This window comes from Aegilops tauschii, chromosome 7 (assembly GCF_002575655.3).
Source record: "Aegilops tauschii subsp. strangulata cultivar AL8/78 chromosome 7, Aet v6.0, whole genome shotgun sequence".
In the NCBI taxonomy this organism is placed as follows: domain Eukaryota; kingdom Viridiplantae; phylum Streptophyta; class Magnoliopsida; order Poales; family Poaceae; genus Aegilops; species Aegilops tauschii.
The window spans coordinates 630,970,519-630,986,510 of NC_053041.3; the positions used below are offsets into that span (position 1 = coordinate 630,970,519).

Genomic DNA, 15,992 nt, shown 5'->3' on the forward strand with positions numbered 1-15,992 from the left:
ATCAAGTTCAAATCCATAGTTGTGTGCTCCTTTCTGTACTCAAGAGTATAAAATATGAATGGTTAGCATATAATCATAACAAGAGTACGGAATATGAATGGTTAGCATATAATCATAACAAGAGTAGTGCATAAGATATGTTGGTCCAGTAAGATCATTTGCATAATGGATGCTATCTTTATTTTCAATTACATTCATAACACTTTGCTCTAACTAATTTTTTTTTGCTCTCACATGCTTCTATCAGTGGTTATATAACTGAAATTTATATTGTTTGCTAAAATTTTATAAACAAAACACATGGAAGCAACTCTATACATAATCCATCTAGAGTAATTAATTTGGTATTCCATTTGCTGCTGAATTCACTAATTTGGTACTCCATCTTACTAATGCAAAAAATTTCATTCTCTATATTCAGTTTAGAAGAAGAAGAATCTTCAAGGACAAGTGTGGCGTAAATGGTTATGTGCTCCTACTCCACTTTATGAGTTTTTTTAAACTGCCAAATGATAATTTACTGAAGATGTAGAGAAGATGCTAGTAGTATCTCTCACAAGAAAATGACAGGTTCTGAACATCAACTTGACTGAACATCAACTTGACAGATCAAAACTTGACAGAAATTGACAGGTTTTTGAAGAAAATGACAGGTTCTGAACATCAACTTGACAGATCAAAACCTAACAGAAATTGACAGGTTTTAGAAGAAAATGACAGGTTCTGAACATCAACTTTACTGAATAGTATAGTGTCAATTCTGATTGTTAACGGCAGAATAATACAGTTAACAGCAGAGTAATGGAGTGAGAAATCTCACTGTAAATTCAGTTACTATAGTTACTGAAACTTCACTGTAAATTCAGTTAACAATCAGAATTATGTAATGGAGTGAGAAATCTCTGGATTGATCATAGTGTTGTGACATGTTCAAACTAGGAATAATCTTCAGTTTAGGAACAACTTTGATGATTCTCTGGATTGATCATAGTGTATTCTTTTTACTTTATGCTCTCTTTTTTGTCAAGCATGCATGTTCTGCTCTTCTACTGTTTTTTTTTTCTCGAGCAAGCATGCATGCAGTATAGAGAAGTGTTGATGCATCAGAACTAATTATTGATGCTGGCATCAAACAGTATAATGACTGAATTTGATCTACTCCAATAATTTCCTCCATTCTTGATCTACCACTGTTCCTATACTTCCCAAATTGATCTACTCCAATAAATCCAAGATTGTTTGTGTTGCACATTTTAGACCATTTTACAAAAACAAAGGACTACAAGAACACCAAGATTTTATACTACATCCTTTTTTGTTTTCAGCAACTACATGCAATAATTCAGGGTTTGGATTTATCAACTTCCTTTAGCATAGTGCACACCTGTTTATTTCCTCTCTAGTGGCCTAATTCTAGTGGAACTTTGGTTGGTTAGTGCTCTTCTGTTGCTTTCGACTAATCTTAGTTTGACGGACCAGACTTGTGCTCATTTCCAGTGGACTTCACATTCGAAAGGAGGGACAGAAGAGCGGTCTACCCGACAAGGAAATGGCATAGGTTGCAGACAAATACTGTGAGCTATCTTAGTTTAACTAAGTATTGCTTCAAGTAATTGACACAACTGCAATTTTATAACTTGCATATACCCATGTCCTACCTACTGGAGTAATTATTCATTGACATGATTAATTGATACAAGTAATTGACAGAATCTAGAGTAATTGATTATTTCCAAAATCTGGAGTAATCTTCTCAAGTTACATGATCAGTTATGCTTGACTGAAAGTTTTGACTGGAGTAACAGAGGCATAACAGTAGAAATTACAGGTGTAGATTACTCTGTTCAACAAACTTCCTATCAGTCCAACAATGTTTCTGAATCTAAACTTTTTCAGTTAATAGAACCTAAACCTGAACATGTTCAGTTAACGGAACCTGAACTTTTTAACCTTCCCTCTCCCTTTCAGGCGAATGTGGATGTTGCACACTATTGTGAAGGTGAGGACTCGATCGGGGGGCGTTGGCCTCGCCCAACAGCAGCAGCATCAGAGGCTGGAGGGAATCACGGAAGCCGCAGAAGGAAGCGGCGGCCGGCGAGTTGCCCAAATCTCGCACGGGCGGCCGCGGGCGCGAGGAAGCGGGCAGAGGATGAGGGCGCGGGCCGCACCGGCTAGGGACGCGAGCAGGGCGACGAGGGAGGTGTCGTCAGCCGTGCAGGAGGCGCGCGTCCAGTTGGTCGCCGCGTAGGAGCAGTCGCCTCCGTGTGGGCAGCGGCGCAGCTCGCCTTCGTGCGGGCGGCGCAGGTGGGCAGGGGCGCCGCGGATTGGCAGCGGCGACGCAGGTGGGCAGCAGGGCGTTGGGCTCTACGGCGGCTGCCGACGGCGCGCCGGGCTTTTTCCTGCCACGGGCGTCCGGAGGAGGAAGAAGCAAAGGAGTAATTAATAGGAGATTTAAAATCCTAAGGGTATTTTTTGCAAAAATCACAATGAACTACGCCGTGGACAACTTTTCCCGGACGGAGGGAGTACATATTAAACAAAACTAAACACCAGAAACTACATGGACTACATTCGCTAGGATAGAGTGGAACGAAGCACTATACACATAAACATTAAGCTCATAATTCCACATCAGCCAAAGCCCTCCCCAAGACCCTCTAGAAGGCACAACAATACTGTTAGTAACATCAAACCTATTAACAAGATCACAAGAACGAACCTTCGAGGATTTAATCTCAGAAACAAAAGTAACCTGAGCTTTAGTGGAGCGGATGAGATTAGCAAGTGGATCGGTCGGTGTACTACACTACTACTAGTACTACACAGAAACGTGGTTCTAGTACGTACTATACTACACACGAACGTGGTCGGATAGGACACGAGTTGGACTACGTACCTAGCTATAGGCTCTCCACTTATATATAGACGGCCACACCTATCGATCGACCTACCCGCTTCCCATAGCTATCGCTCGTTCCACACGGACGCCAACTCGCCTTCTACCGGCCGGGGCGACGCAACCATGAAGCTTCATCCGACCGTTGTGTGCCTTCTCATCGTCGTGCTTTTCTTCCATGGTATGTTATCTACTACTAGCAAAAGAGCCCGTGCGTTGCAACGGGAGGGAAAACATAACACACGTTCTTAACCCAATAACCATCACTCAAGACCTCAATAGGTCCGTCTCCTTTATTTTTGCGAGGCATCATATTTGTGTTGCCGCTTATCCTCCTTCTCACCTTCGCCGGCGATGGCCTCGGTGTTCACACAAAACAACAAAAAACGTGTTTGAATATGGTTAATCCTAAGGCGTCTCTCTCTCCTCTCTCACTCCTCCCTCTCCTCTCTCTCTCTCTCTCTCTCTCTCTCTCTCTCTCTCTCTCTCTCTCGCTTTCTCTCACTCTTGCGATAAGAAATTTGTTATTTTCCCCTGCGATATTTTTCAGAGGTATGCATGTGTAGTTATTGATGTTTTCTTTTTCCTATATGGTTATAGTGGGGTGTTTATTCACAATCCGGATCGCCACCGGTACGAAAGAAAAACGGATCTTGCACATAAGTTTGCTATCAAAACAATATTTAAAAAATACTTAACATATAAAATTAACATCATATTTAGATTCCACATATTTTTCTAATGAAATTTCATATATAATATGTTAAAATCAAAGTTACGGTTTAAAAGATACGGATAATTTAGAAGATCATTTGTTTGATTTAAATATATTCCAAAATAATATATAAAATATTTACAGGTAAAAATAATCTCATATTCATATTCTACATATTTTTCTAATCAAATTTCATATATAACATGTTTAAATCGGAGTTACGATTTAAAAGACATGGATGATTTAAAAAAGCATTTGTTTGACTTAAATATGATCCGCGGATGAATTACCTAAAGTATCAGGGGGGTTTGAAAAATGTAAATAACGGTTCGGGTGTGACTTAAATCCGGACGGCGGGTTGATTTCAAAAAAACACAGAGACTTTTGTGTAAAATACAAAAACGATTCATTTTAACTTAAAACAAGACTGCGGGTTGAATTCTCTGAAACAGAGGGACTTTTCTAAAAAATGTCATGACGGACGACCAGAAACCCAATTTGTTTTATTATTATGTAAATATTAGGTAAAGACTAGCTCCTTGTTTCTTTTTCATATTCGTTTTGGGAAACCTTCTTCGTCTTCTGCTGTTCTGCATGCATGCTCGCAAGTGCTGACATAATGATCGGTCTACTTACGTTCACAGCCGCTAGCGTGGAGGCTCGAGGCACACCCTCCGCCAAGGACACTGGCGGAGCGTCGTGGAGATTTTTTTTAGGGAAAGGCCTAACTTTATATTCATAAAAAACCACAACATGTGGTATCGAGTTCACGTCATGTGGTAGGCCAAACAATACATGACGCCCGGGAACTAACGAAATAGCAAATCTCGCTAATATGTTTGCTTCATAATTACTAGCTCTACCTTCAAAAATAAATTGACAATTAAAGAGGGAAGCTCGTTCCCTAATCTCAGAGACTATCGCTCCATATCTACCTTGAGATCCATTAACAATATCCCCTGTAACCTGTTTAGAGTCGGAGGACACAATGAATTGATGGAGGTGGAGATCCTCCGCTAAGCACAATGCTTCCGACAAGCTATTGCTTCGGCTGTTGCCGGATCGTCGACACCTGCCACAACGAGAGCCGAACTCTCAAGGTACGTACCGTTCTGATCCCGGCATATTGCTACCGCCGAACATCCTCTTCCGCATCTGATCCTTGCATCCACATGAATTTTCGCAAAGTCTTGCGGCGGGGCTCTCGGTCGCTTGCGGGCATTACCTGCTACCGGAGCTTGGATGTTGGTGTTGTTGGATGGTTTGATCTCCTTTATCATTTCAAGCTCAGCTATGAATCTGTTAACAAAGGAATGCACCGAGTGTGGGCTCTGGAACACCCCTTCATGGATCGCCTTCCTCCTCGCTGACCATATAGCCCATAGAGTGACAGCCAACCTCACAAACATAGCATGTGATAAAGATTCCTGTTGTGAGAAGAGCCACTGTTTTGCATTCGGCACCGTGCTTGCGACTAAGCTCTGCCCCAAGTCCTCGTCCATTAATGCCCACGTGCAGTGAGCCATAGTGCACTCAATTAAAGAATGACGCCATGAGTCCGGTGCCCCACAAAGGCCGCACGCTGTAGATGTTGCCATATTACGATGATCCCTTACATCTTCTGTCGGCAGAGACTGCTTGGATAGGCGCGATAGGAACATTCGTACCTTACCAGGGACTGCTGCTTTCCACAAAGATTTCCAACCGGATGCTTCAGTAGTGGTAGTTGAAGGGCCAGACGAGCCCTCTAACCATGCTTCCCTGCGCTGTCTAGTGGCTACCAACATGTTATATGCTGATCGGACTGAGAAAACCCCGTTTCTCTCAAAGTGCCAACACCAGACATCGGGCATGTTCCCCGTGCATAAAGGGATCCCGGTGATGAGTGAAGCATCGAATGGGAAGAAGACCTCTCGGAGCTTTGGAACATTCCAGGTCGCTGACTGTGGAATAATGAGCTCTGAAACAAAAGTTGGGGGGTTCTGAACTTTGCACCCATAGGGCCGCAACATCTCATCTCTAGGTAACCAGTTGTCAGTCCATATTCTAGTTGATTCGCCATTACCAATTCTTTTGATCAGCCCTTGTATCAGAACGTCACGCCCCTCAATGACCGACCTCCAAACCTGGCTTGGATGGCTGCCGAGGGAAGCTCCAGGAATTGTTGTCTCTGGATAGTAAACACTTTTTAGTACTCTTGCACTCAACGAATCAGGGTTTTGCAATAGACGCCATGATTGCCTTGCAAGTAAGGCTAGGTTAAAAATCTCGATATCTTTGAAGCCTAGGCCTCCCATACTCTTCGGCTGTGTCATATCCTTCCATGACACCTAGTTTTTTTTTTGAGAAATCTCGCTCGCTTTATTGATTCAAAACAATGTTCATAGGTACACGGTTTGGGTCATGAGGAGTGCCCAACCAAATATGCCTCCCTATATCTAAATTACAAGCGAATTTAGAGAGATTATGAGCCTCGAAGTTATTGTTCCTTCGCTCAAAAACAAAAGAGCAAGAAGAGAAACTAGCTCTACGGTCTATTATTTCATGTATAACAGCCGCATTGGCACCCCCTGTGCCTTCATTGATGTCTTGCACCACACCTTGGCAGTCTGAGGCTACCATGATATTTTGCTCGTAGAGATCCTCCGCCAAAGATAGGGCTTCTCGGCAAGCATATGTTTCCAAAATAAGAGGGTCTCTAATTCCTTTAAAGACAACTGCTGACGAGCCCAGAAAATTACCATCTGAGTCTCGGCAGACTGCAGCAGCCACTCCCACTCGTCTGTTCCTTGCTAGTGCGCCATCCACATTGATTTTGCCAACCCCAGCTGGAGATGGGTTCCAACGGCGCTGCTGCCCTGAAGCTTCACGTACTTACACTTTTTGTTGAGCCGCTGGGATTTGTTGTAGCTCCTGAAGATAAGAGTCTACAAAAGATACTGCCTGATGGGGGTTTTGGAACAAAAGTTCATAAATTGCCTTTCGCCTTGCGTGCCAAACAGCCCACAAAGTGACACCTAGTGTGGTTTCCTTTTTCTGTCCTTAGAAACTGGGCTACGACCCCCCCCCCCCCCCCCCCCCTTCCGAAGTAAACTTTTTTTACTAGGTATGCTTACGATCTGGCCCAGCGCCCCAGCCCATCAGCAGATGAGTCCACAGGCCACAGCCCACTTGCAGCACCGCTCGGCAGAGATCGAGCCACCATCACCTCGTTCGTGAATCGTGAGAGTCAAAGAGTTGTTCCCCAAATCCCCACCCACTTGCGGTCCTGCCTCCCCGTCCGGCGACCCAATTCCTTGGCGACGGCGGCGGCAACTCAAGCTCGAGCAGACCTCGAACCCATTCTCGCGCGCGGCACGCCCACCGGCCACAACGACACCGGTAGTTCGGCACTGCGCGTCTGCGTCCACTCCTCCTGACCTCCTCTCAGCTTCTTGCTAAGTACAGATTTTAGATGTTCTTCTAGAGTTCTTGTCACCAAAGCTGCTAGTCACTGCTTGTCTGCTTCTGCTAATTCATGTCATATGTGACGAGTTGAGATGTTCTGGTAAGTGGTAATTTTGATGTCTACCTAGTCGATTATTGGATAGAAATTGCGATGCTTTATCAATTTCGTTTTAGGTAGCAACTATGTTGTGCGGATACTTCAGATAGCGCTCGTATCCAGCCGGATACAGCCCCGATACAGTCCAATATGTATCCCGTACGTACCCCTCGATTTTTTTATTTTAAAAAAGAAAATAATATTTGATACCCCTGGCATACTGCTGCGGTACATTTTGGATACGTGAAACCCGCCCCCTGTTTAGATTTGGTCACGCTCCGCCACTGGCCAAGGAGTCAAAGAACCAGTGGACCAGCATGTTCGTCTTCGGCGACGACTTTGCCGACAACGGCAACCTCCCCAAGCTGCCGGGTGGTCAGCCCCAGTCTGATCTCTCGCGTCAATGGAGCTACCCCTACGGCCCTTATATCAACCCTCGTCGCTCCGCCGCCGCCGTACCAACTGGCTGCTTCTCAAACAACCGAATCCAGTCCGATTTTATTGGTAATTTATTTATTATTCCAGTACTCGCGATCTAAATACTCTTATATTTCTTTACAAAGAGAGTACTTAGCTAGCTAGGTCGAATTTGTTTTAGATTATCAGTAGTGTACTACGACATGTATAATCCTATTTCTAAGCACATCTAAATCTAAAACTAATCGAACATATCCATCGGCCATCGCGTTGAACCTCAATGCAGCCCCTCCGGCGTACATGCACACGCTAGATCAATCCGTTGATCCAACTGGCATGACCTTCGCTTCCGGTGGCGCCGGTGTGTTCCAGAAGAAGGTGCCGACTCTTGCCGCATGGGTCAAGTCTTTCACGAGGCTCATCAACAGCGGAATCATCTCAAAAGACCAGCTTCGCCACTCCGTCGCGCTTGTCGCCATCTCCGGCAACGACTACATGAGCGGCGCCGACGTCAAGAACTCTTTCTTGAGTAGCTTCGATGATGTAAGTAGTAGCCGGACTCACACGTCCAACTTAAACACGAACCACCCATCAATTTATATTATTATCGATATCAACCTTACTGATTAATTTTTCTTCCATGGACATCGATACTTACATTGGGAACGTGACAACAGAGATTGTGAAGAACGTCGTGCAGATACAAAAGCTTGGTGTGAAAAAGGTGCTGGTCAACAACATGCATCCTGTTGGTTGCACACCTTTGAGGACTAGCCCGAACAACTACACCATATGTGACCTTCTCGGCAACTATGCCGCGTCCGTGCATAATAAAAATCTAAAGCAGTTGATGGGCAAAAAGAATAACGCCTACGTGCTGGACCTCTACACCGCCTTCACTGACATCATCAATCATGCCCAAGGTAAGTAGTTGCATATATCCATGCGTGCATGCTGTAAATTAAATCTGGTTTCTAGTGTATGAGCTTGGTTCAACACGTGTTGGGGACTATTTATACATACAATTTTCATGTGCATGCAGGTGAAAGGGTCGGATCAGTCCAGCAAGTTCAACAACAACCTGGCCCCATGTTGCGAGGGTTTCTATGATACAGGGTTTTGTGGACAGCAGGACGATACAGGGGAGACCCTCTACAAATTATGCGAAAATCCAGACCAGCTCTTCTACTGGGACGAGGTGCATCCGACACATGCTGGGTGGAAAGCCGTGATGAAGGCGCTAGAACAACCTTTGAAGGAGTTTCTAGATCGGGCCTATGTTCCATGATGCCTTGTAGTTTCAAGACTTTCTAGATTGATTGCTAGATAGTTGGTGCAATTTCTTATATATAGGTTAGCTCTATATATAGTATATAAGTATTTGGGAAGAAGTTTGTGAGTTTTTCTTTCTCTGCCAAACTTTTAGCCAAGTGTAGTATATGAAACGTGAACCGGCTAATGGCTTATTATTACTAGAAAGTTGGTCGTATGTATGGTGAATCTAGTGTGCATGTACTTGAGCTTGTGGATAGTTACATGAAATGAGAAGAAAAGGCACTACTGGGACGAGCGCACTGGCATTATGTCCAGAATATAGCAACCCGGAGAATAGATGGCCCATGGGTGTCAAAGGAAAATCCCATTAAGCAGAGCAAAAGGGGCCGGATAATAATAGGCTATACCAGCCTCAAACATCAATTGTCGGATCTGACTTCTACCACTCTTCTCCGTCGGCAATAAATTGTAATGTAAAAATGCTCACATGGAAAGCCATTGCTCAGGCGCTTGGATTATGGGATTAGGTACATGTTCTTTCAGGGAAGGCCATTCTGCGGTTATGGGGTTCGTCGGCCCAACTGCAAGATTTTTTTTAGCTAAACAAAAGGTTAGGTAACTCATGATCCGTGCCAAACTCGACCTTCCGGATCCCAGTAGCCGTGTCAATGCAATTAATTTACAGCAAGCTGCTAACAATTGCCCCTTCTTCATCTAGAAGGAGTGCCGCTGTTGCACATGTACTTCTTCGCTCAACTTATGAGAAGCTTTCTTGTTTGATCCACCTGCACGGCTGCACCTGCTACAATCTGGGACGTTGGTTCTTTGCCCTGACTTTGCTGCATGTGCGGTGGCTGCCAACATGGACAGGAGGACCCCGTCTCGTTTCTGGAGAAACACGTCCTGATCGTTTCATATCTGGCTTGGTGTGTGAGTTGACGGCGGGCTGGGTGAGGTCGCATCGTATCTACAAACAACCAGGTCCCGCCACTGCCTGCTGGATGGTGTGGTATGAGTGTGACCTTAAGGCATAGCACCCCTCCTTGCTCTGATTTAAGAGCTAGCACAGCCATCATTTCATCAATTTGGAAGGCGCAATTCAAGTCAGCTGTGACCAATAGTACTGTAATTTCATTAAAAACGTATAGACGTTGAGTATGTCGAGCTTCCCTACACAACATACAGATTCATCAATCATCACTGACCTAGCTCTTAAAAAATAAATACGATATACGTTTAGGCGCATGATAGAAACAATGCTGTATCAGGAATCCTTTTTTTTTCAAACTCTGTAGTTGTGTAGTGTACTTGAAGTAGCAGTGAGAACTGAGGAATGACCTTGTGTTTCAAGTGAGGCCAAGAATGTACGACGTGCAGATCACCGTCAATTTGACACATTAAAGCTCAGTAATTCACCAAACACAACCAGAAAGCTTGCTTGATGGTGGTGTGAATTGAAGGCATGCATGGCACGACTGATTCTGAGTCTCTGTGTGAATTGTGATCTGACTAGCAAAGCTCGACCTATGCTTATGATTGATCGTTGGGTACACCCGATTGTAATCAGAGCACCGGAAGGGCAATGTGAGTTAAAGAACCTACTGGCTGGGCCAACGGTCCTAGTCCTTTCGTACATGACATCTCTACGCAGAATGTATTACGAAAGATGGGACGTTGATTGTCTGCCAACATGGACATGGCCCATCTCGTTCCTGGAGGAACACGTCCAGATCGTTCATATCCTGATTGCGCAAGTAAGGTGGGGTATGGTCACTTATGCTAATAACCTCTGCCTTCGTGGGTGTGATCGACTCTCTCGATGGTGGAACTAAAGGTACACCCATCGTTTCATTCTCCGGTACGTGTGACATGATTTGGACAGTACAAGTTGAGTAAACTCTAACAAATAGTACTATAGTTTCATTAAAAACATATGGATATACTCTCCCGGCCCCGTTCCTACAAAAAAGATACATCATGCCATACTAATCGGAAGTAGTAAAACAATTAGTATATGAAGTTGTTGGGCAAGCTCAGTTGCATACGTTAAGTTAGAAATCTCACACTTTAGTACACAATGTTCCATAAGTGGGTGTTAACTGGTACAAATCATCTCAACCAACCGCACATAGGGGGTTATTTGACAAATTACATTGCAACTTTGCGCTTTAGTCCATAGCTAGTAGCTACCACCTCTGCACTACCACCAGGTCGTTGCATAGCGTGCTCATCGGCCGCCACCCACTGGCGCCCGCATGATATTCCTTTAACCTGATCATCATGCACTGCATCAGCCATTGCGAGCAGAATTACCGTCACCAGCACCACTGACCATGTTGACCCAGATGCCCTCGAGGCATGAGATGGCAAAGATATTCGAGGCAGAACCCAATGGAAGGCAGAAGGCATGGAAGCGGCCCAGGTTGGTGGACACGCACACGCACATCGCCGGGTTCAGACCAATGAACAATATCTCTCCCGTTACTAAAAAAAATATCTCCCCGCCCGTTGAGGCGCATGTAGAAGGAGAAGGAGTCGGCGGCAATCTTGGGATCATTGAGGTGGCCGAGATCACAACCCGAGGTTCAATTTTTTTAGGCAAGGCCATTATAGCATTATGGATTTCATGGGCCGAACAACAATTATTATTATTAGTGAAACAAACTACAAAAGCTATGGTTATTGAGGGAGTGAAACAAAAGCTAGGTAACACATGAGCAACGCCATCCGCTTCTCTTCAACGGTGTCCATACTCGACCTTCCTGACACTCGTAGCCGTGTTAATAAAATCTGCGTAGATCGTTCTACCCGTTTGCAAAGGATTACATGCCTTTGTGTTTGCTAGGTGTCACCCCTTCGCATGGTGTGGCCACCGCCTCCGTCATCATGTTTGCCGCGTAAGACTAAAATTTACAGCAAGTCACTAGCAAATTGCAATTTATCATCTGGAGGATTGCCTCATGCAGTTGCACCTGTACGTACCTTGCTTTCTGGCCTGGTCCACTTGCAACTGCTACAAGCTGGGACGTCGATTCTTCCCCAAAATGGACATGGGTCATCTCGCTTCTGAGGGATCGTTTCATTCATATCTTGACTGGCTACTGGCGGGGTGAGGTCGCTTCTGCTAATTAATAACCAGGCCACACCATGTCGACCTCCTTGTCATCCATGAGGTCTATATTCATTGACCTCATAAAAAATATAGCATGTTTAGCTGAGTGATCCAAACGATGATGTACCTGGAATCCATTTTTCTAAACTCGGAATTAAGCTGTATAGTGTGCTTTAACCAGCAGTGCGAAAGGAGGGGAATGCAATGCCTAATCTCAAGCACCATACTACTGATGAATGACCTCGTGCTTTAATTGAGGCCAAGCGCGTATACTACGACGTACGCCCAAGCTCAATAATGCACCGGGGAGCTGGCCGGGTGGTGGTGTGAATTGAAGGCATGCATGGCATGCACTGCTGAGTGTGACTAGCAAAGCTCGACCTACGCTTAATTAGGCGTTGGGCAGACGCCATTGCAGTCGGAGCACTGGAAGGGAAATGCGAGTTAAGGACGCTAGTGGCATGGGCCAATGCCCCTAGTCCTTGTGTCGCGGACAGGTAGATCTATACTTAACCCTTCCACGCGTGCCAAGGTTTGGAGCTCAGTTGGATGCTCTGCTTCCCTTCCATGCGTGCCAAGGTCTGGAGCTCTGCCTTCCTCCTCGTTTCTCCCTTTTCCTAACAATTGACGGCATTCTCCTCCGCCTTGCCGCAGCCATCTTCTGGCGCTTGATCTGTGGTGACTCCAAGTCCTCATCCTCGTCGTCAACGCCTCATCTTGGTCGTCAACCTTGGTCCAGAAGGTGAGTCCATGGTCCCTTGTGGTTTCTCTCTGTCCTTTACTTCTCCCTTTTGCTTGTCGTCCCTTACCAAAAAGAATAAGGTTAACATGATCTTGAGCATGTTTAAGCCGTACTTCGCGTTTAGCTGTAGCATTCTGTTGGTGTTCTCAATCGACATATCAAATTACCACTAGATCTGTTGTATTTATGCTTCGTGTTGCTTGCACTGCCAAGGTTGATCATTCTACCCGTCTGATATATTCCGTGAGGCCAGGAAGGGACTCAAGTAGATATATACTTTGTGGCTCCTCCTGCCATGCATTCTGTAGTGGCTTTAGCCCCTGCTTTCGCATGACATTATTGCACATATATACTGCATGACCTAGCTTTGCTTCCTACTGAACTGAACAGGCTGCATGCATGCATGTTGAAATTAATTAACAATGACTTCTTGTTTTCAGGAGGCAGTTCGGATGGCACGGGAAGAACCTGATACCCGCTGGAACGAAGTAGGGTCTATCAACTGCTATGCCCTGTTCATGGCCTACCTGTTGATGGCTGTTAGGGGGCTGGCCTACCTCGTCATTACCTGGTCCACCGTCGTTCTGCTAGGCGGCTTCGTCTCCAATCTGGGGAAGAAGGACTTTTGGTCCCTCACCATCATCACCCTCGTACTAACACCTCGGTGATTCTCCTCGACCACTGTTCAATTTGCTCCCATATGTACAAGACATAATGAAATTAGAGAGAGACATTAAAAAACAAGTAGAGAGAGACATGTGACAGGAAATATGCTCACAAAACTGTGAATCCTACAATCTCCGTAATAGTTGTCTTTAATTAGATTGATCAGGAAATGCTCAACAAAGTTTAATTAATTACATTTAGAAACATTTGATTTCTAGGTATATGACCACCAAAGTTTTCTTGCTCGGTCATGGAATTTCAATAGTTATTTTGAAGAGGCATAGATGGTATTTCCAGCTTTATAATATCGAAAAGCAACAAGTATTGATGTATGCATGTCGCAATTATATATACAAGAAATTTACATATATAGAGAAAAAACTGCAAGACCATTTTGGTGCACATATATGTGTACCTGCCTGTGATTATTGTCAGAGATAGGATAGGGGACGTTGAGAAGCTGGCATAAATGCAAAATTAGCTAAGCGTTAAGGATATAATTTTAAAGGTGCGCAAACATGTCAAATTTTATTATACTTTAAGTTACTGGACTTCAGGAATTACGAAAAGAAAATCTTGGATGCACGTCTATGTGTGCCAAACTCTGATGAGCAGGGATAGGGACGGGACCGGGGAGGATGAGGAAGTTGGCAAACACACAAAAACTAGCTGGGCAAGAAGGGAATATTTTTAAAGGCATGTGAACACATGATGGGTTGAATATTTTTGAAGCTAAACACCTTGAGGGGTTCGTGTTGAATTTGATTATCTTTAAAAGTAACTAGAACATAGAAATTGCAAAAACATTGCCCTCCCTTGATTATTAGGGATAGGATAGGAGAACATGCAAAACATTGGCATACACTCAAACTAGCTAAACAAGGAAATAGTTTTAAGGTGCGCAAATACGCTAATCTCTTCCATAGCAAATACCTTGAGGGGTTCAATTCTAATATACTTTAATAGTTATGAGAACATAGGAACTGAAGAATAGAGAAAGCAAGAATTGCAAATCGATGGATCACTATACAAAACTGAACACCTAAATGCCTTGTCGATGAAAAATACCATGGTTTTGTCGTTTGATTACATAAGTTCCTGGTGCAATAGAATGAGCTTTAGATGGTCTGTTGTTGGATTAATTGTCGGAAGTATGTTTTTTTCCTAAGATTTTCTACCATTGTTCTGTTTTCCTACAAGACGATCTGTTATGTGAAAATACGCTTATGTGTTGAACATATTGTGTTGAGCTCGGAAAATGAAGAAAATTATCCGTAAATAGGTTTTTGTAAAATTCAAGGTTTACAGAAAGCCAGAATAATACTTAATCCGATGCATAGAATATTCTGTAATTTAATCATGTTACTTTGTTGGGCAACGTACACCATTTTGTCATGTCACTCTGTATCATGTACAGCTCTTTAACTGGTACATGTATATCCAGGGTCTCTGCTGATGTCGGTCTGAAGGAGAAGTTAAAATATATGGGGTACTCGTTCTATGGCCTCTACCTTGCTATAGTTGGAACTCTGACTCCAAACGATGACAATGACTCCTGTCCACGCCTACTGCTAGCAGTTGTTGTGTGCTTGTGTCACCTGCTTTTGGTTCCCATAGTAGTGTGCCCTCTAGCGGCACTCTACGTGTGTGGGCCGCTGTTGAGCGCCTGCATTTCTATCTGGCGTCTAATACAACATGACTACGACAACGGCAAGGATGAATATTCACACCTGCAGCCGGCCCTGAATGTCTTGTACTCACTGGCTGTGTTGCAGGGTTTGCTCTTCTGTTACAGGTTATTCTCATTTTTCCTTTCTTTGATAAACGTAATTTTCCTGATTCAATGGTGGCACCAAGATTATACAAATGACACGGAACAAGTGATCCACCGCATAGGCTCGCTGATCGACGTCTCTCAGCAGCAACTTGACGAGGACTGTGCCGCCGACAAGCTCACCAAGCTCCAAACAGGACAGTCCGCTGAAAATTACAGCAAGCTGCTTATGGATAAAGGCTTCGATATCCTTCACAAGCTCGCCGCCGACAAAGAAAACTGCAGAGCCATGAGCAACTCCCAGGGCCTGCTGTCCAAGGTAGTGGCGCCCCTAAGCTCCAACCTGGTACACCCCATCGACCACGACGCAACGTCGACCTCCATCGTAGCCAAGTCACTGCAAGTCCTGTCCCTGCTCATGGCTTCTCCGGCAGAGACTGGCGCCCAGCTGTGTAGCCAGATCTCAAACGACAAGGAAGCGATCCAAGGCATGGAGAGGATCCTAAGCTGCCGTGGATGCAGTGAAGACGTTCGCATATTAACCAATAAGGTTCTCACGCAGCTTGGCATGGGCATCGATGAGGAGTCTCTGCGTGTGAACAAGGTGCTCCTTGGAGACATCCTCCGTAGGGGTTGAGCAAAATGTGGTCAGCATGATTCGGCGCATCCGATGAAAAATAAAGTAGACACACAGAACCATCTGCACTGTATATGTAGTGCAGAGACTCTATTGTTCTTATTAGTATGTGTGTCTGAGTCCTAGCTATCCAATGTTATCATTTCCGAACTGCTAAATTAAATGACTGCTAGCGCAAATATTTTAGCTACCCTGTGACTGTGAGCCTAGGCAA

General features: G+C 44.5%; 3 protein-coding genes across 3 annotated transcripts; all 3 read left to right on the forward strand.

Annotated features, from left to right (window-relative positions):
* The first annotated feature begins 7,472 nt into the window (after positions 1-7,472).
* LOC109760891 (GDSL esterase/lipase At2g36325-like) lies at positions 7,473-8,202 on the forward strand. The gene is made up of 2 exons (XM_020319691.1): positions 7,473-7,659; positions 7,859-8,202. Exons 1-2 carry the CDS (start codon positions 7,473-7,475, stop codon positions 8,200-8,202), a joined length of 531 nt encoding a protein of 176 aa, XP_020175280.1.
* Positions 8,203-8,212: 10 nt separating this feature from the next.
* Positions 8,213-8,903, forward strand: LOC141027558 (GDSL esterase/lipase At3g09930-like). The gene is made up of 3 exons (XM_073504624.1): positions 8,213-8,495; positions 8,551-8,573; positions 8,615-8,903. Exons 1-3 carry the CDS (start codon positions 8,213-8,215, stop codon positions 8,858-8,860), a joined length of 552 nt encoding a protein of 183 aa, XP_073360725.1. The 3' UTR covers positions 8,861-8,903.
* A 3,569-nt stretch (positions 8,904-12,472) lies between these two features.
* LOC141026499 (uncharacterized) lies at positions 12,473-15,992 on the forward strand. Its single transcript, XM_073503155.1, has 3 exons — positions 12,473-12,701; positions 13,142-13,365; positions 14,812-15,992. Exons 2-3 carry the CDS (start codon positions 13,154-13,156, stop codon positions 15,776-15,778), a joined length of 1,179 nt encoding a protein of 392 aa, XP_073359256.1. The 5' UTR covers positions 12,473-12,701; positions 13,142-13,153; the 3' UTR covers positions 15,779-15,992.